At 47.1% G+C, this 26,420-nt stretch overlaps 1 protein-coding gene across 1 annotated transcript in view; it reads left to right on the forward strand.

Moving 5' to 3' along the window:
- Nucleotides 1-462: 462 nt before the first annotated feature.
- Nucleotides 463-26,420, forward strand: part of C8B (complement C8 beta chain) — a 37,012-nt gene continuing 11,054 nt past the window's right edge. Inside the window, exons 1-9 of the mRNA XM_047872878.1 lie at nucleotides 463-554; nucleotides 6,893-7,049; nucleotides 10,319-10,460; nucleotides 12,032-12,173; nucleotides 14,460-14,592; nucleotides 16,936-17,133; nucleotides 20,953-21,193; nucleotides 23,066-23,194; nucleotides 25,878-26,041. Of these exons, the coding sequence (XP_047728834.1) occupies nucleotides 463-554; nucleotides 6,893-7,049; nucleotides 10,319-10,460; nucleotides 12,032-12,173; nucleotides 14,460-14,592; nucleotides 16,936-17,133; nucleotides 20,953-21,193; nucleotides 23,066-23,194; nucleotides 25,878-26,041 (1,398 nt within the window). The remainder of the gene's footprint in view (nucleotides 555-6,892; nucleotides 7,050-10,318; nucleotides 10,461-12,031; nucleotides 12,174-14,459; nucleotides 14,593-16,935; nucleotides 17,134-20,952; nucleotides 21,194-23,065; nucleotides 23,195-25,877; nucleotides 26,042-26,420) is intronic.

A 26,420-nucleotide genomic window follows, 5' to 3' on the forward strand; every position in this document is an offset into this window, starting at 1 on the left:
TTCCCACCCTGCCTTCCACTTCGTAGTAATAGCTCCCACGTGCGAGTGTTTCCCATGGGCCTGTCCTTGTCGCCTTGCTTAGGTTACTTTCCGTAAACCTCACCACCTTGCAAGCGAGGAAACCGAGGCCTAGAGGTAAAGTGACTTGCCAAAGGTGACAAAGCAGAGAAAGGAGTTGAACCCAGGCAGTCTGGACCTAGAGCCCGCAGGCCCCACAGACAGCCTGTCCTCTCGGCTGCTTCCCCGGATAGTCTGTGTCGTGTGCTGCACAGTTTTCCACCGTTCTCATTGGTGTCTGGGGTCATAGGCACGGTTCTGTCCGTGCAAAGTCTAAGGGGTTTCCAGGCACCACTGGCTTTCTGTTTACTTTGCTGAACTGTTTGCTCTGTGGGGACAGAAGCTCCCTGTGCAGACTTTTCATGGACCTCGGAGCCTCAGCTGAAGCTCCATCACGTAGAGACAATGAAGATATCGGTGCCGTGGGCTCGGAGGACACCATCAGAACTGATTCTTCTCTCTGCTGCCCTGGGCTGCCTTGGTTTGCCCGGCTCCAGGTAAGTGATGGTGACAAGTGATTCGCCAGTCAATAATGTGACAGGGAGTACGAAGCCACAAAATGCTGACCGCCTCTTTGTCGTGCGTCTATTGAATAAGGAGCATCTCCTCGAGCAATTTGCATGCATTTGGTAAAATAATATCAACAACTGTCTTCAGATTATTATGGAACCAAGCGTCTGACTTCAACACAAGTTCCCCTGAGAAACTGACATGTTTAAATGTATTTTGTCACACTGAGAATAGGATACTTGTTCTGTGTTCTGAACAAAGCTTCTTTGCGCAAAAGAAGGCCTGTCATGTGTGGAAAAAAGAGCCAATTCACATCAGTGACTTTAATGTCTGAGTGGGACCCACTCTACCTGCTCATCAGCCCAAATTCTGTGGGTTCTCAGGTTCTCTCTCTCTCTCTCTCTGTGTCTCTCTCTCCCTCTCTCTCTCTCTCTCTCTCTCTCTCACACACACACACACACTCCTGTATGTTCCCAGCAGTTAAGTTCTAACTGATTTATTTCATTATTTTTGGTATTGTTAATAGGATACAAGACAGGCTAAAGAAAATATCTTAGTGAAAGCTCAAACGTGGGCTCCGGTGAAAGATGTGCCAGTGACTTGGCAATTAGGAGGTCCTCCTGGTACATGAGAAGCCCTTCCATGACACTGAAATGCTCAGGTATCCCAGGCCTCCTTGTGAGCAGACCTTCCCTGTGGGAAGAAGGGCTGTTCGTGCCATTCCTTTTGTTGATTCCATAAATGCTGTCTGAGCACAACCTCCCACTTAATGTGAGGAGCACCGGTGCCCATTGGACACACCCCCCGGTCTCACCTCTTCTCAGCACTCAGCTGCCACTGGGCACCACCCCTAAGACCAGAACGGAGAGGTTCACTACCCATTGGGCACTCAACAAATAATAGCTATTATGGATTGTCAAGAATCTCAACTTGGCCCCACGAAGAACCAAGCTGCCAAGGCCTGCCTTATATGCGTGTACTATGTATACACAGAGAAGGGTTAAAGACCCAGGGATATGTGTCTGGAATGGAGGTTGAAGGGGCTCATGGCAACCCGACCCCCTGCAAATAGGAGTGACCCCTTTGCAAGACCCCTTGTCAGGCTCTAAGGATACAGAGATGAGTAAGACACAGAGAGCTTGTGTTCTCATGGAAAAAGCCACCATGTGGGCACACACTCTAGGTACAGTTGCAAGAGATGATACAGGGACAGGTGAGAAGCAAGAGAGGGAGTGACCAGCTCTACTGGGCATTCAGTAAGTCTGGAACGTCTTCTAGAAAAGGACGGTATTTGAACTGAATCTTTATATAAGAATAGATGTTCGCCAAATGGCCCAGGGGGTGGAGGGTGTTCAAGGCAAAGGAAGCATCATAGACGAAGGCATGGAAAATACAAGAAGCCTGGCTTGTTCCTGAAGCTTCAAGTCTATTTCAGGAGGCCTCGAGCACGGGCCAAGGCGAGGCACTAGCAAAGACGAGATCAAGTGGGAGTCAGCAGGATCAGAGTGGGTGGAGTGGAGGAGCACTAGGGTGGGAGCTAAGGACCTTGAACCTTACCCTCTAGCAATGGGGAGCCATTGCAGGGTTCTAAGCCAAGGAGCTGCACGATCATATTTATATATTCGGAAGTTCACTCTGACATGGAAAGTGGAGGTAGGCGTAGTAGATAAGTAGAGTGTCTTGTTTAATCCTCCAGCCATGCCATGAGATGGATATTCTCTCTTATTCACACTATGTAGAAAAGCAAAAGGGTCCTCAGAGAGGAGAAGAGATTCACTCACGTTGTCAGTCTCAAACCCCCACCAGGTTTGGTGTTCTGGCCTCTACCCGTGAGTTCCACTGGGTGGTCCCGAACACAGCAGGTATTTGAGTTCCATACAGAAGTGGATGAACAGCCTTCAGTTCTGGCACAGGAGAAACTGAGACCTCCCTCATGTTAGCTCCCAAGAAAGGTTTTTGTTTAGTTCTTATAATCATGTCAGATGAAATAATCACATCGTCCTAAGACCTATTGTTTATCGCTGCTCTGTGCCAGCCACTTGGATGCATTAGCTCTAAGCCCTCACAGCTATTGGAGGTAAGTTTTATTGCTTACAGTGTTGCAGAGAGGGAAACTAAGATTGGTAGATAAGGTAAACGTCACAAAGCTACTCACTTAATATGTAACAGAATATGGATTCAAATCCAATTGGTTTTGTTTTGTTTTGTTTTGTTTTGTTTCTGGTTCCAGAGCTCCTTTGTATCCCTGTACTATCCTGCCTCTCAAATGCATTATCCCCTCTCCAGCTGCATTGTGTATCTGACGTGCTGGGCCCCCATGTCATTTCTCTATCTCTGGGCCACACATTTGTTGCCTTGAGATGTTGCTTTAAATTTCACGTCTACAACAGCAAATGACAGAGAGAGGAGAAATTGAAACTCTGCCACCCAGAAGCTGCCTCTTCCAGCAAAGAGGAAGGATGCTATTTGCAAAGGGAATGTAGCTGGCTAACAAATTGTGTGTGACAGAGAGTTGTTGTGTCAGGGCATTTCTACAGAAAGCCAAAATATATTGACACACCCCATCTCTGTAAGTTGATGGCTTGCAATTTACTGCTGACCTAATCCTGCCTTCCTCGACGGATCCATCTTTATTTTGATCAGAAACTCCTGTTAGAAAGAGAGTAGGAGACAGGGACCCAGTGAAATATATCCTGATGTTGGCAATTGCATTCTGTACACCTCAAGGAAAGGCACATCCTTGCCATTCCTTATGTAGAGGGATATGTTACAAGGACTTGTAGAAAGGTATTTATTGTAGCATTATTTGCAATTGCAAAACATTGGGAAAATATAAATGTCTTTCAAAAAGAAAAAGAATACATCGAATGCAACTTATGTCCTCTGATGGGACATCGGAGGTAAAGAAATGAACTAGATCTCTCTATGAATCAACATGGAGAGGGCTCAGAAGTAGAGCGTTGATTGACAAAAGCAAGTTGCACAATAATATGCATAGTGTGAGTAAAGCACACAAAAACAATGTTATATGTTGTGCGTACATAATATGTAAAAATATTTAAAGGGCTCAAGGGATACATGTAAATCCCCGACAACAGTTCCCTCTGAGAAGGAGGAGAGGGAAATGTATCTGGGGCTGGTATCCAATGCAGATGTGTAATGTATAGGGTTATTTTCTATTAAAAAAAAATTGAAGGAAATATACCAAAATGTTAATAATTGCCAATCATGGGTTATGACTACATGAGTGTTTATTATTTTACTTTCTGTACTTCTCCGGGCATGTTTAAAAACATAGAGAGGATTTTGAATGACAGAGTCATTTCAGTTGGTCAAAAGGTCCATCTGGTCTGTTTCCGTAAAAATCCGTGGGCATGAAATGAATGTGCTGTATCGCTACACAGAGGCCAGGATTTAAAGATGCAATTTAATGCCAGCCTTTCTTTCCAATTTGCATTTTGTAGTACTAATAAACCACACACATCCTAACTGATGTAATTTACAAACATACTATTTATTCAGCTGATTACTTCATTATACTGCCACCTCCATAATGAAAATGGGGTGCAAAAATGAGAGACCTGGTGGCTATAACTACTTTTTACCAAGTTCCTTCTGTAAACGATCATCTCGCCTATTAACAGGCTTTCAAATCTCAGAGAAGAAAATAATTGTGACTCTTAATACAGTGCGTGTACATTACCCATCCACTCAGTCTCAACTGTGCCCAGAATTGCCTTGATAGTTGCTAAAAACACAATGTAACCGTTTCTTAGTTGAAACAGGAAGAGGGTACCCTGCCGAGCTGTCAAATACATACTTAGGAGAAGCCGAATCACAGACAATATTGTTTTGTCAAACCCCAGCAAATTAGTAGATATAAGAACACATTCTGAGCCCCGCTCCTGGGGTGCAGCATCCTGCCTCAAGTAACCATTTTAAAAGTATCCACCTGTGGTTTCCAGGAGAGTCTTTGACCTTTCCTTAAAGACCCAACTTTACTAGGCAATTGATTTTTGCTGGTCTCTGGGGCGGTTTTGGAGATGGATTTCACTATAGTTAATATTATCCTCTTTTTAGGACTTTTGCCAAGTGAGAATGTATTGTTAATGCCCTTGTCTGGAGTGATGTACTATGTATTTGAGACAGTGGAAACTGTGTGATGCTCTCCCTAATGACTCAATCTTGGACACAGAGATGAAAGAGACCTTGCATAGAGACAGAGGGCACTGGTAGAGTGGATGCTGTTCCTGGCACCCTTCCAGGCAGCATGGGGGAAATGGATAAAGAGGCATTAGAGTCCAACAGACCTCAGCTCAGACCCCAGGACCACTGCATACCAGCTACGTGACTTCCCGTCATTTCCCTCATCTGCCCAAGTGGCAATGTCCTCTCGCATTGTCGTGAGGATTCAAGGAGATGGCCCAGGTAAAACACCTCACACAGAGCTTGACATGTCCTGGGTGCTCAGAAAATCTTTGTTTTTCTTTCTCATCTCTTTTGCCTTGAAAAGGAACACAGGTTGCAAGATTATGTTCTCGCCGGTGGAGGAAGGGTAAAATCTAAATGCACCCGTCATGGTTTTTTGTTTGTTTGTTTTGTTTTGTTTTGTTTATTTTTTTAAATTTATATATTATTTATTTTTTTAATATATGAAATTTATTGTCAAATTGGTTTCCATACAACACCCAGGGCTCCTCCCAAAAGAGGCCCTCTTCAATACCCATCACCTACTCTCCCCTCCCTCCCACCCCCCTCACCCGTCATGTTACACACGGAGTTAACTGGAGGCCTAGACAGATTCAATACCACGTTTGTTTATTCACTCTTTTACTGAATATCCCACCGAATGCCAGGAACTCCACAAAAAGCGTCACCTTACTTTCTAGACATAGTTCATGTTGTTTGACAGCTCTATAGATGCGACACTGTCTGCCCCTTCCACCCACCCACCCACCCTGCCCTCACCTACATCCCCTTATAGGCTCTGTCTGCTCTGGACTGGCAGGGCACCATTGTCTCTTGGACTGCTGGTGGTGTTGCTGTCCCTCAAGGACTTCTCTCTGGCCTGCTTCTCCTCTCAATAACAGTCTTATGCTCTCCCATAGCTTCTCAGGATCAGCTCCGTATCTCTAGCGAAAATCTCTCTTCGGAATACCAAACCCACTTAGGAACTAGTTGCTGAATACTCTACATAGGTGTTCCGTGAGCGCCTGGGACTCAGCATGCCCGCCCACATCCTCTCCAACAAGATCTTTTGCTCCTGTGTCCCCCACTCACGCACACACGCAAACTAGAACTAAGCATCAACCTGAACCCCTTCCTGTCTAACCTCTTCCTCTCAATTTCTATCCGTTCCACTGGAGCAACATCTCGTATACCTGTCCCCCCACTCCCCGCCATGTGCTCTCCCCTAGACATTGCCATGGTTCAAGTTCACATCACTCATTGATGCTACTGCATGAGCCTCCTGCCTGCTTGTCCCACCTCCAGGCTCTCCTCACCCTGGCCCAGCCTCCACACTACAGTGACGTCCTAAGGCAAACTCTGGCCCTGGAGCCTGCGTGCTTACAAACCTTGCCTACTGGATGAGTCCCAAAGAGCTAAGATATGAGACATGTTTCTCTTCTCCTGTTCTAAGATAGACGTGAGCTCCAGAAGGCAGAACCTATGTTTTATATTTCCCTGTATCCCCTGTAGCACAGTACCCTGAATGTTGTTCGTTCTCAGCAAATGTTTCATGCACTCTTAACAAGGGAGAGTGCCTTAAAGACCATCTAGTCCAAACCTCTCCTTTCCCTGGCATAACACAGAGGCCCCCAGTGAGGAAGGAATTGCTTCAAGTCATACATCTAGCTGTGGTTGTATTCCCTGCTTATCTGTAGCAGTTTAGCGTTTATCAAGTACTCTCACGTGTACTTTCTCAGTGAATCCCAGGAATAGCCTTGGGAGGGAGGCATGATTCTCCCATTACATGGATGAGAAAAGTGGAACTCACACAGGTTGAAAAGGCAAGTCAGATCCCCCAGGTGCCAATGGACTGTCTTCTGCTCTTGAGTTCGGTACTCTTTTGACGATAGCTGGCCAAAATGGAAGGCACTTATGGGTGTTCGATAACTGTTTGCTGGATGAATTAACCTATACTTGAATGATAAACTAATAGCCTCACACAAATGAGCAAATATATATATATATATATATATATATATATATATATATATATACATATATATATATATATATATTGAACGGATGGGTAGGTGGTTGTATGCATACTTAATTCTTTTTTGACACTTGATTCTGTTCTCTCATGATGGCCATTTAGAGGTGAAAGGCCACAGTCTCTTGAGTCAAATGCAGTCAATGAGAGCCTCGCCAAGAGCAGACACACACGGAATGTGGATGTCTCACTGATGCCTATTGATTGTGAACTTTCCAGCTGGTCCTCCTGGACCACGTGTGATCCCTGTCAGAAGAAAAGGGTAAGTACTCTGGCCTTGGGGGAGCTCTAAGCTTCCAGAAGCCCTAACTCTCAGCAAGAGTGGTGAAGGCACTGCTGACAGTGCCTGGCACATAGTAGGATCTCATTGAACGTTGGCTCACTTGATGAAGTCTGTTCCTCAGTGTTTCCAAGTAGTAGATCCTTTCTTCAACCTTCCGGCTACTTGCCTAGCATACTTATCCTTGCTCCGGTTAATAGCTTCCTAATCAGACTTCCTGCCTCCAAACTTGCTCTTTCAGTCCATCTTCGTGGTACAACCAGGGGAGCTATTGAAAATGCAAGCGTGGCCTGTCTTTTCCCAGCTTGAAACCCGTTCAAAGTCTACACATGGCTCTTGAGATCAGATCCAGACTCACGGTCTTCAAGGCCCCCATGACGTTGACCTGGCCGACATCTCCATAAAGCATCCCCCACTCCGGCCCACAGAACACTTGTCTCTCTCTGACCATTTCACACTCTCTCTCTGCCTTTATTCATGCTGCTTTCGGAGGCTGGAGTGACCTTTCCCACTTGCATTGCTGGCGAACACCTACTCATTATTTGAAACTCTGCCTACAGGCTACCTCTTTGGAGCCCTTCGTTGACTTCTCAGCCCTATGTGCTATTAGATAGCCAACCTTCCAACACCTGTAATAGCTCCCTGTTCTTCCTGCCATTTACTTTTCCTTAATTACTTACCTTTCCATTAAGTGGGAAGCTGTTGAAGGTTTATTCAATTCTATACCTACAATGTAGGCCAATTTCTGGAACATAACAAGAGCGCCATAAATAGGTATTGTTTGATCGTGTGATATTTTCTGGCACCTCCAGAAGGAAGGGAAGGCAGCAGTGGCACTTTCCGTTAGGCAAATAGGTAAACAGAGACTCAGAGCGGGCAGTTTGTCAGGTTCACCTAGCAGCAGATAAAGGCCTTGAATTTGGGCCGCTGGCTTCTTGTCTAGTGTTGTCCCACAAACAAACAAACGAACGAACAAATAAACAAACAAAAACCACCATAGTCCCTGCCATATTTGTGCTTCAGGTTCCCCTGTCATACGAGGGCTGACGCGGGATCCCAGCTCTGAGAACAGCAGGTATGTGAGAGAAAAGAGAAAAGAAGAGGGTTGCCATTTCCCCAGCTCCTCAGGATATCAAAGCAGCCACGGGCTAAGACCCTAACGAGGCTGTAAAAGTGGACCCAGGACATTTACACAGTTAACTGGATCTTTGTGGAGAGCCAAGCAGGATCATTCAGTTCCCAAAGTGAGCTTTATTGCTGAAATTATCAGCATTGATCCAATTATCTGTACAATTGTTTCATCTGCAGCATAAACCAGGAAGACTCAGCATGAGCCAGCCAGCCAGCCAGCACTCTTCACTCAGAGTTTGTTACCCACTGGCCCTCAGTGGACATCATCACTCTCTGCAGGGTCACTGGCTGCAGGGTTATCAAAACCCTTCAACCGGAATTTTGAGATGCCTCTCTCCCATCATTTCCACACCCCTCAATCCCATTTTGTCTTTGGTGCCTGGGGCTGGTCTTCTAACAATCTTCTTTGCAGACCTCATCCCTGTCCTGCCAGTCTCTGCCTTCCAGGACAAAAGACCCTCTGGGGTCCCGCAAAGGAGTATGGGTGAATGGTTGTCTGTATTTTTTTTTTTTTTTTTTTTTTTTTGGCAGGGAGAGGTGGGGAGGGGTGTCCAGATGCCATACAAATAATAACTATGGTTGGTTAACATGTCATTCTGCAAAGGGGCTGCTACCCTGGCTTGTATGATTTTGTCGCACCAAACTCTTGCCTACAACTAGTATTTGGAAGCCACCCAGACAGGATCACTTTTCCCCCTATAATTGTTTCTCATTGACTCATAGTAAAATACTAAATCTAACCTGAGACCTGGGGGGCCCTCTCTTACTTGCCCCTGGCTATGTCTCCCTCCAGCTCTGGCCACCGCCCTCCTGTATTCTTCTCTCTGGCCAAGATGAACATCTTTTTGTTTTCTGGAACAAGGCACGCTCTCGCTAGTCTCTCGGGTTTGGTAGAGCGACTTTCTCCCCACAGATTACTCTTCCCTGCCTTCCTCACGCTGCCTCTTCCTGTTTGCCTGACATCTCGTTTCACCTTTGGAACCTCAGCTCACTTGTCACTTACTGGCTCCCAAGTTTGTATCGGGGAGGCCTCTATCAATTCACAGAGCACTGTGTCCTTCCTCAATATGGCGGCCATCACACTGCGTTGTCCCTGCCTGGCGCTCACCATCACCACCCCCACCATCTGCAGCGACCTCCTTGAGGGCAGGCCAGAGGGCACGATTATGATTAGAAACACACAAGCAAGCCCTTATGGAGTGAATAAGTCATGGGGATGGAGGTACAGCCTGGGGAATATAGTCAATGGTATTGTCATCTTGTAGTATGGTGCACTTGCGGTGAGCACAGCATAATGTACAGAGCTGTGGACTCACCGTGTTGTGCACCCTAAACTAACGTAACACTGTGTCACCTGTACTTCAATTAAAAAATAACCAAGCAAGCATCAGTACCGACCTTGTTCAACATCGGGTGGCTCAGTGTTTTGGAAATCCAATATTTCTGGAATAAACGAATAGGAAGTTAGAGATAGAGGAATATTGCCTGGTAAAGATTAAAAATAAAGAAAAATACCACTATATGTCAACCAATGGGAATTTAAAAGTGATAACAATAAAGAAAAATAAGCACAAGAAATTGTGTGCCTACTAGGTACCGGACAACATGAGATTTCATATTTAGATCCTCTATATAGTTGAAACTCCATAACCGTACAGTTAGGTTAATTCATTACCCCTATTTCATAGGTTACCAAATTGAGATCACAGAGGTTAAGTAACTTGCCAACATCACATAACAAGAAAGTATCAGAGTCAGATGTGTCTCCAATGTGCTTGCTTTTTGATTTATAAGATAGTGAGTAAATGAGAATAATTGAATCAACCCATTGGAGTAATCAAGCTGAGAGATTGTGGTGTTGTGTTACTGAACTGGCCACATCAGTCTACTTAATACCTTTTGACTCTGAAGCCCCAGCTTTTCCCACATTCAGCAAATCTTTATTGATCACTGCAGCTGCAGAGATCAAAGGCCAGGTCTCTGCCCTCAGAGAGCTCAGAGTCTAGTTGAAACAGTCGAGCAAACAGGCACTTGCAACACGGACCCTTCAGTGAATATCCCTCAGTTCCCGAGGTCCCTGAGGCTCCGCCCTTGGTTCACCTTCCTCCTCTCTGCCACAGTACAGACATGCCTACTTGCTCCGGCCCTCTCAGTTCAATGGGGAACCATGTAACTTCTCTGACAAGGAAGTTGAAGACTGTGTTACCAGCAGACCATGCAGAAGTCAAGTGCAATGTGAAGGCTTTGTGTGTGCACAGACAGGTATAAAGGGATGCAGGAGTGGGAGGGGATATCTAGCAAATGGGGTGATGGGGGCACTGGCCATTGCCTGCTGCTCAAGGTCAGGGTCATGGGTCAGGCCGGGAGCCCTCCTTGTCCTCTCTTCCCATGTATTATTTCACAAAAACAGCCCTATAAAATAGGCATCAATATTATCCTCATTTTACAAATTAACAAATTAAGACTTGGGGACGTTACTTGCCCAAGATCAGAGGGATCAGAACTTGGGATCAGAAACCTCGAGCCAAGTCTTATTTTGACTTTGTGACCTAGGAGAAGTCACTTAGCCTTTCTGCATGTCGGTTCTCTTAACAGAAAATCGGAAGTGACGTTAATACCTTACAAGCATACTAGAAGCATCAGGTGACACAGTGGGAATGAAAGCTCTTTGCAGACTCTGAGCCCTGCTGGCTCTCTCAGAGGCCTGGGGCTGAGGACAACATGGAAAGCCTACAGCCGTTCCATCGGGTGTTTAGACCACTTACCTCTGAAAAATGTTTGCAGAAGTAGCTCTTGACGTTTGCCTTTCTGCATAACCAAGTATAGCGGAACCCCTAATGCATGAGAGTCAGTAAAAAGTTTTGATTAAAGGAACGAAGGGAGGAGCGTACAATACTCATCTACTGGAGAACTAAGTAAACACTTGTCTTTTCAACTCACATCTAGTTCATTCAAGCAAGCACATGTCTCTCTATTTCACCACTTCCCCAGCAAACGTAAGAGTATTTTGACCCAAGATGATCTAGATGGGAATTGCAACCTCTCTACGTTCCCTGTGCCCATATGGACCGGGTGTGCTTCAGGATTTTTCAAGAAAAGGTTAGAGATTTTCAGAGCGATTTCCAGGGCTTATTGCAAATGCAAGAATTCTGTCTAATAAATCTGAAAGACTTTTATAGTGTGTCCATGGACTCATTATGGCCAGTGTTCCATGATTCCGACCAGAGCCATAATGGTCATTCAGGCAGGCTTTAGTTTAAGTGCCTTGTAAGAAACATTTGAAGACCAAATTGAATTCTTCTGCTTTTGATATTGGTTAAAAATGATCAGACATCTCTAAGGAAACAGGGTCACCTGTCTTATAGGCTTAACCCCTAAGAATATACAAACAAGAAAGGACGTCAAGTCAGAGGGGAAAGCATTCAAAGGAAGCAAAAGTGCCAACAGCCCTGGAAGGGAAGGGGAGATGACTTCCCTGTTTTAGAGACAAGAAGATCGAGGCAGGTTAGGTAGCCCGTGGAAGGTCACACAGCTAGTGCTACTCACAGGACCCACCAAACCCACCTCTCCTCACCAGCCTCGGAGAGAGAAGTCTAGATTTGCCTCCAGTCTGGCCACTTCGACCCCGGCCATGTAGACACTTTCCTTTTCCCCACCCTTAATAACCTCCCCTCAAAGTGGGTTCAGAAATACAACACTGGCCTCTTTGGGGGAATAAAGTGTTTACGCCAGATAAAGGCCCAGCCAAATATCTGGCACGTAGTAGGTGCTCATCCCCGTTGTTTCCCTCTCGGCAGCCACATGACTAACGGTAACACCCTTTCTCCTTCCAGGGAGGTGTGTAAACCGCAGGCTTCTCTGCAACGGGGACAACGACTGTGGAGACCAGTCAGATGAAGCCAACTGTAGGAGGATTTATAAAAAATGTCAGCATGAAATGGACCAGTACTGGGCAATTGGCCGTCTGGCCAGTGGGTGAGTTACTGTCCTTCTGTTGTGTAGATGGGACAGCACAGAATTCAGTGAAATTCTGGAGAGGAAGGGAGCTGATATTCACAGAGTGGCTCCTTTCTTCTTTTCCGAAAAAAAAGACGTAGTGTAAGTGGATGCTTGTAGCTACTCTCTGAACACAGCTCCGGGGAGCTCCAGGGACATGGCCTGTGGCTAGACACGGGCCGTGCGGAGGGCTCAGGAACACTAGAGACGGAGCTGTGCTCGGAGACCACACGGGCCTCACACCAGGGCTGGGGGTGCATGTTTACTCAGCACCTGCCGTGTGACTGTGCTCCGTGCTTTCTCGGCATTACCTCTGAATCCTACTGACAACTTGTGGGGAAGGTTTAGCTGCTTCTCTAGCTCTAGGCCCCAGCATAGGGCCTGGCCCAGAGGGTAGGCTCCTAAGTAGTTAGTGAAAAAGTGGGTTTCTGAGGGCGCCTGGGTGGCTGGGTCGGTTATGTGTCCGACTTCAGCCCAGGTCATGATCTCACGGTCCGTGAGTTCGAGCCCCGCGTCGGGGGCGCTCTGTGCTGACAGCTCAGAGCCTGGAGCCTGTTTCGGATTCTGTGTCTCCCCCTCTCTCTGCCCCTCCCCTGTTCATGCTCTGTCTCTCTCTGTCTCAAAAATAAATAAACGTTAAAAAATAAATTTAAAAAAACACACACAAAAAAAATCAAATCTCGCTCCCCAAAGGTTGTCATTAAGGAAAGAGACTTCTCACGCGAGGAAGACTTGCTCTCAGCACCACTTTATAAGCTGGTTATTATAGTCCCCGCCTCCTCAATAAGGAAACTGAGGTCTGCAAAAGTTAAGAGAGTTCCTAGGGGTCACAGGGCTAAGAGGGTGACCGAGTAGGCATTGCAAGCCAGCGGTAGGGCCAGACTGGACCCTGTAGGAGGGGACAGAATGACAGCTCGCTGGTCGTGGGACCTCCGGTGAGGCACGTATCTATGTGGGGCTTCAGTTTTGTCATCTGTAGCAGGCAGTGAATAATAGCTTTCTCTCGAGTTCTGTGAGGATCAAATAAGCTAATATGATTATTGAGGACAAGCCAGTAGGCGGCAGCTTGTGTGGGGGAAGGATGCAGGCTGGCAGTGAGACCTTGGGCAGGTCAGTTACCCTCTGTGCCTTGCTTCCCTGCTCCGTAAAGTGGACATCATCACCATGATAGCTATCTCAAGGATTAATCTTTTTAAGGATTACATGAGCCAATACGTGTAAATCGATAAGAAGAGTCGCCTCCGCAAAGTGAGCACCACATTGCGTTGGTTAAAGAAAATAAACACTTAGGCGTTCTTATGATGCGTGGACCTCTGTCACAGGAAAGAGAGCCTATGACAATTCTGTTAGGAACAGAACCGAGGCCAGTGACAGAGGCTGAGAGAACACAGAGCTCCTTTCAACAAGAAAAGAGCTTTCAGTAGTCGTCAGAGCGGATCAGGAACGGAAGCCTGCCTTAGGAGGCAGTGAGAAATAAGGCTGCACACTGATTTTCATCCCTTCTAACTACCCACAGTGATATCTACTGCCCAGGGATTGGGGGGCGGGGGGATGCTATAGAAGGTGATCCGTATGTGGAGTCACACCCTGCTCTGTTTCTAGACACAGTCTAGACATAGTCTGTCTCAGCAAACGACAATTATTTGGTGTCTCGTGATGGAGATCGTACGGAAATTAAGAATAAATTTTCCTTGTCCCCATTTTACAGATGCAGAGACCAAGGTACAGAGAGGTGAGCTGGCTTGCCTGAGATCGCATTACTAGTAAATGGCAGAGCAGGGATTTGACCCCAGGCATCTGACTCCAGAGTCTATTTTCTTATCTATTTGGCTAAACCATTCTCATAAGGTAACTGTGAAAATAGAGAACAGTAGCTACTTGAGGGGCAAGCAAGGGGTCTTCGGAGGGCCTCTAGCTTAGCATGGCAAATGCTAGTGAAGGCTTCCCACAAAGAAGATAAGGAAAAAAGAGATACAACGGTGAGTGGCTGGAATGGCATTCTGGGCACAGGGAACAGCACTGACACAACAGAGAAGGAGCAGAGTGGATTGGAAGAGGAACAAGCATCTCCCAGTGGCTGGGACTAGGTATATGATTGTGGTCCGGAAGGGCCCCACAGGAAGCTGAAAAGCTGGTTTGGACCAGGTACTCAGGTTCTTGGACACTGTACCCAGGAGCTTCGGTTCCACTCCTTAGGGTCTGCCAGCTGGGCTTACGTAAACTGATCACCCTAATCTCTTCCCCCTGTCCATGCCTTCCCTGCAGGATCAATCTGTTCACAAACAGCTTCGAGGGCCCCGTCCTCGATCACAGGTATTACGCCGGTGGATGCTCCCCCCATTACATACTGAACACGAGATTTAGGAAGCCATACAATGTGGAAAGCTACACCCCACAGGTATGTGGCAGGCAGGAAGCCACTGCAGGGCAACGGGGGGAACGCACACTAAGGAGCCAGCTGGCACAGAGTCGAAGCCCAACCCTGTGAGCTGCTGAAGCAGCTTGGATGTATTGCTGTTTTCTCTTCAAACCTCAGTTCTTTTTTTTTTTTTTTAATGTTTATTTATTTTTAAGAGAGAGAGACAGAGCATGAGCAGGCAGGGGAGGGGCAGAGAGAGAAGGAGACACAGAATCTGAAGCAGGCTCCAGGCTCTGAGCTGTCAGCACAGAGCCCGATGTGGGGCTTGAACCCATGAACCATGAGATCATGACCTGAGCCGGAGTCAGATGCTTACCCGGCTGAGCCACCCAGACACCCCACATTTTTTATTATTTTTAATCTAAATTTTAGTTAGTTAATATACACTGCAATATTGTAGAATTCATTGATTCATCACTTACATGTGACACCCAGTGCTCATCCCAACATACCCATCACCCATCTAGCCCATCCCCCCCACCCACCTCCCTGTGTCAACCCATAGTTTGTGCTCTGTCATTAATTATGCAGTTCCAAGGGCTAGGTTACGACCTTCTCCTCCTCCTCCTCCTCCTCCTCCTCCTCCTCCCCTTCTTCTCTCCACGCGTATGTATTGGCTAAAAAAGAAAAAATAAAAATAAATGAGCCATGGACAAACACAACCTCCCCCACGGTGCCCACTGGCACCCCTGGGGCCTCTACATTCAAGGGAGGATCTCAGAGCAGCTGAGTTACCATCCCAGTTAAAATAGCCCCTGACCTGGCAGGACATACATCGTAAGTCTCTCTGCATAGCCAGTGCTTTTGGAGTGCTGTGTCAGGCCCTGTGTTGTATCCATACAGACTCAATCCTCAGAACAAGTCCAATGGGAGGGACAAACATCGTCTCCATTTGACACATGAAGAAACTGAGGCAGGGGGGCCTGGGTGGCTCAATCCATTAAGCGTCGACCCTTGATCTCAGCTCAGGTCATGATTTCACAGTTTGTGGGTTCAAGCCCTGCATCGGGTGCTGTGCTGATGGCACAGAGCCTGCTTGGGATTCTGTTTGTCTCCCTCTTTCCCTGCACCTCCCCTGCTCGCTCGCTTTCTCTCTCTCTCTCTCTCTCTCTCTCAAAATAAATAAAAATGAACTTAAAAAAAAAAAAAAAAGAGGGGCACCTGGGTGGCTCAGTTGGTTAAGCGTCCGACTTCGACTCAGGTCACGATCTCACGGTCCGTGAGTTCGAGCCCCGCGTCAGGCTCTGGGCTGATGGCTCGGAGCCTGGAGCCTGCTTCCGATTCTGTGTCTCCCTCTCTCTCTGCCCCTCCCCCGTTCATGCTCTGTCTCTCTCTGTCTCAAAAATAAATAAACGTTAAAAATAAAAAAAAATTGTTTTTAAATAAAAAAAAAGACATTGAGCATACAGAGGTTCAGCCTGTTGTCGAAGGTTGCTCAACTAGAAAATGGCAGGGACGCGTTCCACCTCAGGCAACCTTACCCCAGGCCACAGTCGGACTCACCTCAGCTCCCTTCCTCAGCAGCTTAGTGTTATGGGAACTGCAGGCAACCAGAAGCCAATATGTGGGGGCAGAGACCATTGGGACTGGTCCCTCCAAGGACATCGAGGCAGTACCTTGGGCCCAGAACAACGAGAATGGATTTTTGAGCAAACAGTTCTTCTAAGTTCTCCGGGAGGCGCTTCCCTGCCCCTGTCACTTTGTCCCCACTGTGCCGCCTTTGACCACACCTCATCAGCTGTCAGCTGCTCTCCCCTTACAGCCTTCTCACCAGCCTGTCTCTCTGACTCCAGATTCAGCCCTTCCAGTCCAACCACCGTGCTGTCCCAAAATGATCTTCTGGAGGCTCAGCTACATCCACGTTGGCTCATCTTGGATTGAGTCCAAATTTCGGACCAAGTAATACAGAAACCTCAGTGTTTTGATGACAGCACATTCCCTCACGACCCCTGTCCCTTCCCCTCACTGTTGCGTCTTCGTGGTCAGCTACCCTAGAATCCCTTTACTTCGTAGAGTACATCCTGTTCTTTTCCACCCGTGTGCCTTTGCCTAAGCCGAGTCCCCAGTCCAGAATGCCCTCCTGCATTTCTGCCAGTTGAAACCCAAATCACGCACTCACCTCTGAGTATCACCCACAGTCTGACTCTCCTACTGGATTAGGAGCCCTGGGGCTGGGCACACAGTTGGCTCTGAGGTTCCTGTATCCAGAGGCTCTAGTTGAGAGCCCAGCACATGTTAAGAGTTCAGTGGGTACCTGTTGACTTGTACGGAACTGAGGTGAGTCAAAGCAAGTAAGAAACCTTTTCTTTTTTCTTCCCTTAGACCCAAGGCAAATACGAATTTGTGCTGACAGAATATGAGTCGTACTCAGATTTTGAACGTAGCATCACGGAGAGAGGAAAAAGCATGTCTAGTTCCGGCTTTGGTTTAAAAATACCTGGAATATTTGAAGTTGGCATTAGCAGCGCAAGTGCTAACGGCAAACATTTTATTCGCAGAATCAAACGATTCTCTCACACCGTAAGTACCCTTTGCTGGCCTTCAGTTCCCATGCATCCATTTCGATTTTCATGCCCAGCTGTGTCTGTATTCCCCACTACTGCTAGGCCTAGCAACCAGCCTGTATTTCCGTGGTCCTGAAAATCTGTTCACCAGAAAACAGGGTGGTCTTCCTTGAACTTACTTCTTAGAAAGGCCGGGCAGTGTGGCATATCACTATTTTCTTCTTTTATGTTTACATTCTCTCATTTTCCAATGAGCTTTATCTTGTGGTTTTCCTTAAACTTGAGCAGGTAGCTTTCCCCGACCATATCCACTCTGGAGACGTTTCAGCCTCTAGCGATCTAACTTCTGTCCTAAACATTCAGCTGAAGTTCCCCCTCCAGGATGTCACCCAAGACCCTTCTTGTCGGATGGCTTGGGGCCTCTGCTGGAGTCGGCCACACCATCATGCACCTGTTCCTCCCACTTGCTTTCTGCTCCTCATCACTTTCCTTTCTGGGGTCTAATCTCCCCAGCTGTTCTTTATTTAATTCGTGGCCATCTTCTCTTCTTACCCTTCAGCTACCCCAGTTGACCTCTGTTCATTCTCCCTCCCCACCCTCCCCCCCCCACCCCCACCCCGCCACCAGGGCAAGCCACACACCTTCATTATCACTTCTGACCTTTCTGTTACACTTTGTCCTGCACAGCACACTCTTATGGGCATCATTACCTGGATGCCTCGCTGACACGCCAAGCAGGCTCTTCCTCCTACGTTTTCTGTGCTAAATAGCATTTGTTTCCTTCTGGTTTTCCAACCTAAGCATTTCAGAATCCTGTTTCGCTCTCTTCTCATCTCCACATTTTTTGGCCACCAGATCCTTCAGTGTCACATTCCAATATTTCTTAATCGAACTCTCATTACATCTTAAGTAGCCCGGACCCTTGCACCTCCTGCGTGGCCCCCGCCTTAGGGGTCTCCTGTCTCCCAACTTGCCCCTGAGATTTATGTGCTGCCAGAAAGACGTTTCCATGATACTAGTCTAATCATGTCGCCTGTTCCCCCTGGCCCGTAAGATGAAGGTCAAAGCCCGCGAGTTGGTAGAAGAGGAATAATTGGACTGGGAAGTATTGGGATATGATGTTGGAGAAACAGGTGACAGGCAGCCTTGAGGAACCTTGAGTTCCCGAGCAAGGAAGGTGCATTCTATTCTCTAGCCACTAAGTGTTTTCCACTTGGGTGAAATGTGTTAGAAAATTAATCTGAGGGGCGCCTGGGTGGCGCAGTCGGTTAAGCGTCCGACTTCGGCCAGGTCACGATCTCGCGGTCCGTGAGTTCGAGCCCCGCGTCGGGCTCTGGGCTGATGGCTCAGAGCCTGGAGCCTGTTTCCGATTCTGTGTCTCCCTCTCTCTCTGCCCCTCCCCCGTTCATGCTCTGTCTCTCTCTGTCCCAAAAATAAATAAACGTTGAAAAAAAAAATTTAAAAAAAAAAAAAAAAGAAAAGAAAATTAATCTGAGTGGAGCCTAGAGACCAGGTCGTCTCTAACGATTCATAGGAGGAGAAAGTGGTGAGGGGCTCAGAAAGGGCTCTGCTGCTGAAATACCAACCAGGAGAAAATGAGTAGTAAATGCTAATGGGTCTGTTACTGTCTTTGTTTTTCCTTCTAGGCTCTGAGCAACTTGGAGGCAGAGGCTGTTTCTTCCATCTTTAGACTTAGAATGGCACCTAGTAGGTGGTTAAGACTGAAATACAGTGATGGAGGGTGGTATTAATGAAAAGGATCATACTTTGTTGGGGAGAAAATGGAGAAAAGAGAAAATGCCATCTGTTTACTCCTTCCCTTTCTCCTGCTTAGCCCCTCCCTCCCTGCCTCCCTGACTCAAATATCCAGTGATAGCGTGCTTACAGTGTTCTGGGCACTACAGTAGGCTTGGGGTCCAGAGACAAATACAACCTGATTCTTGCCTTCGAGCTCACAGTCTAGGGGGAGAGGCAAACGTGTAGGCAGTCAACTAATTCTTAATTTTTTTTTATAACAGTTGTAATGCAGCCCGGTTTGTGCTATAAAGGAAATATAAGCAAAGTGCAGTGCAGTCCTGGAAAACGGTGTGTGTGTCTGGGAAATACAGGATGGTGTCACATAGGCAGCAACAGCTAAGAAGTATTGAAAATATTAGTAGACGCGTGTCGAGCCGAAAAGGGAGAGAAGAGCATTTAAGGCAAAAGGAACAGCAGGTGCAGAATTGTATTATGAAAAGAATAGATTTGGCAAACAGTGAGAAGTTGGATTAGGGCTGAAGTGTGGTGTGGGGGGCAGAAAGTGGTAAGGTATGGGGAGGAATGCTTCACTACCAGGGGACAGGGTGTGAGTTCTTATATTCACCGTAAGGGAATAGATTTTATTCAGGAGACAATAGAGAGCCAATGCACGGTTTTGTTTTAAGCCCAGAGGGGCATTATGATAGAGGCATCCCTCAGAGCTATCGCGGGTTTAGCTCAAGAACACTACGATAAAGTGAATTCACAATAAAGTGAGTCCTATGAATTTTTTGGTTTCCCTGTGCATACAAAAGTTATGTTTACGCTATAGTCTATTAAGCGTGCAGTAGCATTATGTCTAAAATGACAATGTACATACCTTAATTAAAAATACTTTGTTACTAAAAATGCTGACCATCATGTGAGATTTCGGCAGGGTATAATCACTGATCACCATAACAAATATAATAGCAATGCAAAAGTTGAAGTGTGCAAGAATTACCAGAATGGGGCGCAGGCACACAAAGTGAGCCAATGCTATTGGAAAACGGTGCCAGTCGACTTGCTCAACGTAGGGTTGCCACAAACCTTCAATTTCTAAAAATCACGGTGTCCATGAAGTGCCATAAAACAAGGCATGTCTGTAATACCATCAGGGTTTTAAGACGTCAGCTCTGATTGGAACATTGACGGCAGGCCAGAGAACAGAGGGAGATGAGCGGGAAGGTTTTATCCAAACCCGAGCAGGAAAAGAAACCTACAGTATTTAGACAAATCGTGAACAGACCACTGCTTAGCTTGGAAGGGTAAGGAAGAAGGGAGAGTCATGAGTCTCTGGGGCAGAACTAGAATGAGGTGAGAGTAAGGATAGGAAACTCTCACCTCAGATTATTCTTGCACATCACCTCCCATCGTCATCTCTCAGCCTATCCCCCACACCAGGGGTTACCAAACTTTTTCTGTAAATGGCAAGATAGTAAGTACTTTAGGCCTTGTAGGACCATAGGGTCTCTGTCACAGGTGCTCAGCTTTGCCGTGGTAGGGTGACAGCAGCTATGGACAGCGCACGAACGACAGGGTGTGGCTGCCTCCTAAAAAAAGCTCTATTTATAACACCAGGCACCTGATGTGGCGTGCAGGCTTGTAGCTGGCTGACTCTTGCCATGCGCTGTAATGCCTAGCCTTCCTGAGGCATCACTTTCACTCTTTCTTGAGCGGCCTTTCTTTGGAATTTAAAAAGCCCAAACAAAGAGGCTGCCTTTGCAGGCAGGCAGACCCTGTATCCCACCAGAGTGGCCCCAAAGTGCTCCTGCTGCTCCCTGCCATCTCTGCTTCTGGCCACCTACCCTTCTCGTTCCTTCTTTGCCGCCGTAAGGAGGTGAGTTAAGAGCAAACTCTCCCAAGCTGAAAGGACGTCGGAATATTTATGAGAAATGAAAGCTTGTCAAAGAGACCGTCTTCCCCCAAGTGTCCTAAAGGAATCATAAGAGTGACGACCCCAGGCCAGGAACATCGGATGGTATTTGTAAAGTTCATCCTCTTGTTCCAGATTCCTAACTTTAAAGGTCTGCTTTTCCCATGTTGGTATTTCATTTAGAAAAGCACATTTCTGCACGCGCGCTCTGACCTTGAAGTAGCACGTTACAAGCTGAAGCCCAGAAGCCTCATGCTCCATTACGAACTCCTTCAGAGAGTCAAGCTGCTGCCCCTGGAGTACAGTTACGGGGAGTACAGAGATCTCTTCCGTGATTTCGGGACCCACTACATCACAGAGGCCGTGCTGGGGGGCATTTACGAATACACACTCATTATGAACAAAGAGGCCATGGAGAGAGCAGGTACGCTGCCCAGGGGACTATGGCTCTCTCCTGCCGGGGCACACACGAACTCTGTGAGGTGGTGGGAGGAGAGTTATGGGCTTTGCTCCTAGTTCCCTTCTCCCTCCCTGGCTGTAGTGTCATTTGCAGATGTCTCCTTTTTATAACCTGTTAGTGGGTCCTCCTCCGCCCAGCCCTCTGTCTGGGCAGTCCTCTTTTCTACAACGATTTCCTCTAGACAACAGCATCCATGTCTCATGGCTTTAAATGTCTTCAATATGTGGAGAACTCCCAGTGTATGTTTCCCCCTGGATCTCTTCCCAGCACCCAAGAGCTCTCATCAGAATGTCCCCTTGACATCACCGTTTGGATGCCCAACAAACATCATGACCTTACCGTGTCCCGAAAGTCAGCTTTTGCTTTCCTTTGCCAAATTTGTGTCCTCCACAGTCACCCACATCTCAGAATGGTTTCACCATCCAACCAGTGGCTCAATCCAAGAACCTAGGAGTCAACCTTGACTGTATTTTTTTCCTTCTCGTTGATTAGCAAGTCCCCTCAGTAACTTTGAGGCGAAACCCAAGATTCTGCACAAGCTTTGACATGACGTCATTGCTGCTGATCCGTAAACCCCATTTTAAGTAGCAGGATCGCAGATTGTTACCACAGCCGCCTAACCAACATCCAACTCCTGATGCCCCTTGGCAATCTCTTCTCCCTGTGGATGTAATTACAGGACTTACCACTTGTAACCATCTGCAGGCCTAAGGTGTGATTCCTGCTTCCCAGTCCAGGGTTCTGGCACTTGCCACGTTAGGTGACCTGCCCTGGGTCACACCGTTCACAGTGGAGGACCCAGGGCTTGGTTATAAGGCCATTGCACTTGCAAGAGGACACATGGTCTGTAATGTATGTAAATTTATGCCGGTGTGGCTTCATTCTCACTAAGGCCAAGGATACCTTCCTCCATACCACTGGTTTCCAGAGCACTTTTCTTATTTCCTCAAACTGCTTCCTGCAAAAGGATTCTGTTATCAAGCAAACTGGGGAAACATATAATGGATCCCACTTTTAGCATCCCACGAGGCTACTGCCATAAAATGACCTGTCCACCTCCTCTGATACAACGCTGGTCACACTTACTTGACCACGGAAGCACATTTTCTTCTAATACTTACTATTGCAAAAATTACAAGAGATGTTATCATGAAATTCATATTTCCAGGAACATGCTGGGAGGGAAAACGGATATACGCTTAACACCACTGGAGAACTCCGTAGTCAGGACTGCTCTCCTCTCCTTGCCTGGCCTCAATGTACCGCGGAAGGTGCTGACCAAGTCACATCCAAGTTTGAGCAAGCCCAGGAGGAGAGCTTGCCTTGGGGAGAATTAGGGAGAAAACAAGTGGGGAATGAGGCAAAAACGAAGAAGAAATAAGAGAAATCGGCCCCTTCTCTTTGCCAGGTCCTAGACCAGACACTTTAAATATATCACCTCAATTAATTAATGAACTTGCCCTCTCTACTCCAGCAAAGATTAAAGAAGAGTGGGTCAGGGGAAGCAGGACACACTACAGCAAACTGTACTTACTGGATCGACCCCTAGAGGCTCAGAAAACAACTCTGAGCACTTCCACTCTCGGGAGGGCAGCAAAGACCCTCAGAGCCTTTGAGGACCCTGAAAGGGGAAGGTTCTGTCGCCCTCTCATGAGGCCTCCACCCTGATGTCATGGCTGCCTGCGTTGTTGGTCATCAGGCTGGCCACCCGTTGATTTGAACCTGAGTCACGCGACATGACATCCAGGAAGGGCAAGGCTTCTGGAATCGATGACAGGAAAAGGTGACAGGGTGAATGACCTTTAGGTCATGGGCCTCTTTTCTTGCTTCCTTCAGATTACTCCCTTAAGGACGTCCAAGCCTGTGCCAAGAATGATTTCAAAATCGGTGCTGCCATCGAGGAGGTCTATGTCAGTCTGGGTGTGTCCGTGGGCACATGCCAGGGTATTCTGAGGGAAATAAAAGGTAAGCGGCAGGGGCATGTGAAATCTGTGCTCATTATCTTTCCCTTCTTAGCATCCCCCCAAACCGAATCTTTCTTCAAGCTAAGGACTGGATATCCTAAGGAATTTCAATTAAAATCATAATTCACTCAATAAAAACTTACCTAGCTCCTACTATGTGCTGGGCATACAAAAGTGAATGAAATTGTGTTCCCACCCTCGTGGCGCTCACATGGAAGTGGGCAAACAATTAAAGAAGCAATGGCACCAAACCCAGCTTGGAGAATCAGGACCGGCCTCCTAAAGGAGGGCACATTGGAATTGTCACTCAGGGAGTAAAGCGGCAAGGTTGTTTTTAAGGCAGGAAAAAAATGACAATGGAAATTTACTCTGGGGGCCAGGAGCGGGCCTGGCTGGAGGCCGGTGGAGAAGGCGGGGGAGGCAGGGGAGGAGGCTGGTCCTTCCGAGACAATGCGTGGGGTAGAGTCTGGAGAAGCAGGCAAAGCTATAAATCATGTAGCGGAGTCCGCACGGCAGGGGAGACCAGACTGGAGGGGACAGGTATCAAAGCCAAGTGTCCGGGAGCAGGGAACTTGGAGGTCATTCCAGGGAGCTGGGAATCAACACAGCAAGTAGAGTAGGAAAGAGGGACCAATCAGCAGGGACCCAGGCCCCGGCCTCTGCTGTACCTCAAAGAACAGTCCCCACTGACTCCACCTTACTAAGCTTGCACCGGGGATCGTACGTGGAGAAAGAGTCCCAACACCTGAAAGAAAACAAAATAAAACAACGACAAAAATGAACTGCTGGTCTAGAACCATCCCTTGCACTCTTGACTGATGTGTGATTGATATTGTTTATTTGCTCATTTTGGTGGGGCTGGGTTGGAAGATAGGTCCCATAAGGGAGACATGCACAGAACACAGGTGCTCTTTAATTTTTTTTTTAAGTTTATTATTGAGAGACAGAGACAGAGCATGAGCAGGGGAGAGGCAGAGAGAGGGGCAGACACAGAATCTGAAGCAGGCTCCAGGCTTCGAGCTGTCAGCACAGAGCCTGACGCGGGGCTCGAACTCACCAACTGTGATATCATGACCTGAGCTGAAGTCGGACGCTTAACCGACTGAACCACCCCGGTGCCCCTAGATACTCTTTAAAGAAGACTCATAGGGAGCACCTTGGTGGCTCAGTTGGTTAACGTCCGACTCTTGATTTGGACTCAGGTCACGATCTCATGGTTTGTGGGATCGAGCCCCACATTGGGCTCTGCATTGACAGCACAGAACCTGCATGGGACTCTCTCTCTCCCTCTCTCTCTGCTCCTCTCCCATATGCACATTCTCTCACTCTCGCTCTCTCTCTCTCTCACACAAAAATAAATAAACTTAAAAAAATAAAAAGGAGATTTGTAAAGTGATCCCTTGCACAGGTCACTAGATGGAATATTGGGCAGGACCCTCATCACTTGCCAACTCCTCCCTCCCTTTTGGAGACAACACCATCCTTGCTTCTGTGTTAAACACATCCTTCCTTTCTTAATAGTTTTACCACCATGTGTATCACTAACCAATACGGCTCAGCGTTGCTTGTTTTTGAACGTTATATGGATGGAATATACTCGTTTCAGTTCTGGGTGGTGGTGGTGTTTTCGTTCACTATCATGTGTGTATAACTACAGCTAGTTGCCATTGCTGCCTAGTATTTTCATGTATGAATATAATACTTTGTCCATTCCACTGTGGAATTTGAGTTATTTCCCGTTTCACGCAAGTGCAGTCGCTGCTGCTAGAGCGTTCTTCTGTGCTTGTCTGGCACACGCATGCAAGTATTTTGCAAGGAATGCACCCGGGAGTAGAATCATTGGGTTGTAGACCGTGTACTTTTTCTGGACTAGTGAATGCAAAGCTGTTTTCTAAAACGGTTGTACCGCTGTCCCCCTACCAGCAGTATACAAGACTCCTTTCTATGGTGCACAGGGTTGCGGGCTCCAAGCTAAATGGTCACTTGACACCTGTTCTTTTGGCATGGGGTGAATGGACAAATTAGAATGGGAAGGACTCACTGATATGATTGAGGGCCTTCTGGGAAACTCTACATAGATCAAAATAATAATCATATTATAGTAGACGCTCTTTAGTGGGTGTCTATCACACACAAAGCCCAGCTTTTACAAATTTTCCCGCCTCTGTTATCCCATACAAAGAAGAGATGTAGCTTAGAGCTTCAGCAAGGCTACCTGGATCAACCTTTTCACCCCTAGTGTCTGAGATTTCTTATCTGCAAAATGAGGATTACATAGTTCCTATTTCATTGTGAAGATTAAGTGAGTTAATACAACACTTAGATTACTGGCTGACACATTAATGATCCATAACCTATCTCCCTATCAACCTATTTATGTATCTATGACCTATCAATCTCTCCGTATATATGAATATCCATCAGGTATCTATCTTCCATAGACTCAGTGACTGGCGTTTATAGATGTCCCCTCCTTATCCTGCCCCCAACTTGTGTCCTATTTGATTGGGTGAGTTGCCTTTTGCCCTTTGTGTCGTGACTTCTTTGCTGGTGGGATTGCATCTTGTCTACTGGCACCTCCAGGATGAGCTTAGTGAATATCATGGTAACTAGGTTGGGTTGCAGTAAATTCCAGGGTGCCGAAGTGGATCCCCTGACATGCCAGGTCTCTGTGTCGATCCCAGACAGAAACAAGAGAGACACCATGGTGGATGACTTGGTGGTCCTTGTGCGAGGAGGGGCAAGTGAGCACATCACCGCCCTGGCGTATAAGGAGCTGCCGACCGCGGACCTGATGCAGGAGTGGGGAGACGCCGTGCAGTACAACCCAGACATCATCAAAATTAAGGTATATCTGGGGAGCTGCTCTCTCCACCCTTTCCTCTATTCAGTAAACAGCTTATGAGGGGCTACTAGGAGCCAGGCTGGGGGATACAGAGCTCAAGAAGACCCACACCCTAATCTCAAGGCACACACATTATAGTAGATAATGTATCTGGAGTGGACCGATTACAAAATAACTGTTGGGCACCAGCTGGAGACCCCTGACTCCCTCCCACTCAGGCCCCCAAGTTGCTAAAGGAAATCAACCATCAGCTTCTAGTTCCAGCCTTCTTAAATTGATACTGTTTCCATTTGGTCAGAGACTCTCTCCAGGCATTATTTGCGTATTTTAACATTCATTCAACCAACAAATAGTTGCTAAGTTCCTGCAGAGTGAGAGGAAC

Source organism: Prionailurus viverrinus, chromosome C1 (assembly GCF_022837055.1).
Source record: "Prionailurus viverrinus isolate Anna chromosome C1, UM_Priviv_1.0, whole genome shotgun sequence".
Taxonomy (NCBI): domain Eukaryota; kingdom Metazoa; phylum Chordata; class Mammalia; order Carnivora; family Felidae; genus Prionailurus; species Prionailurus viverrinus.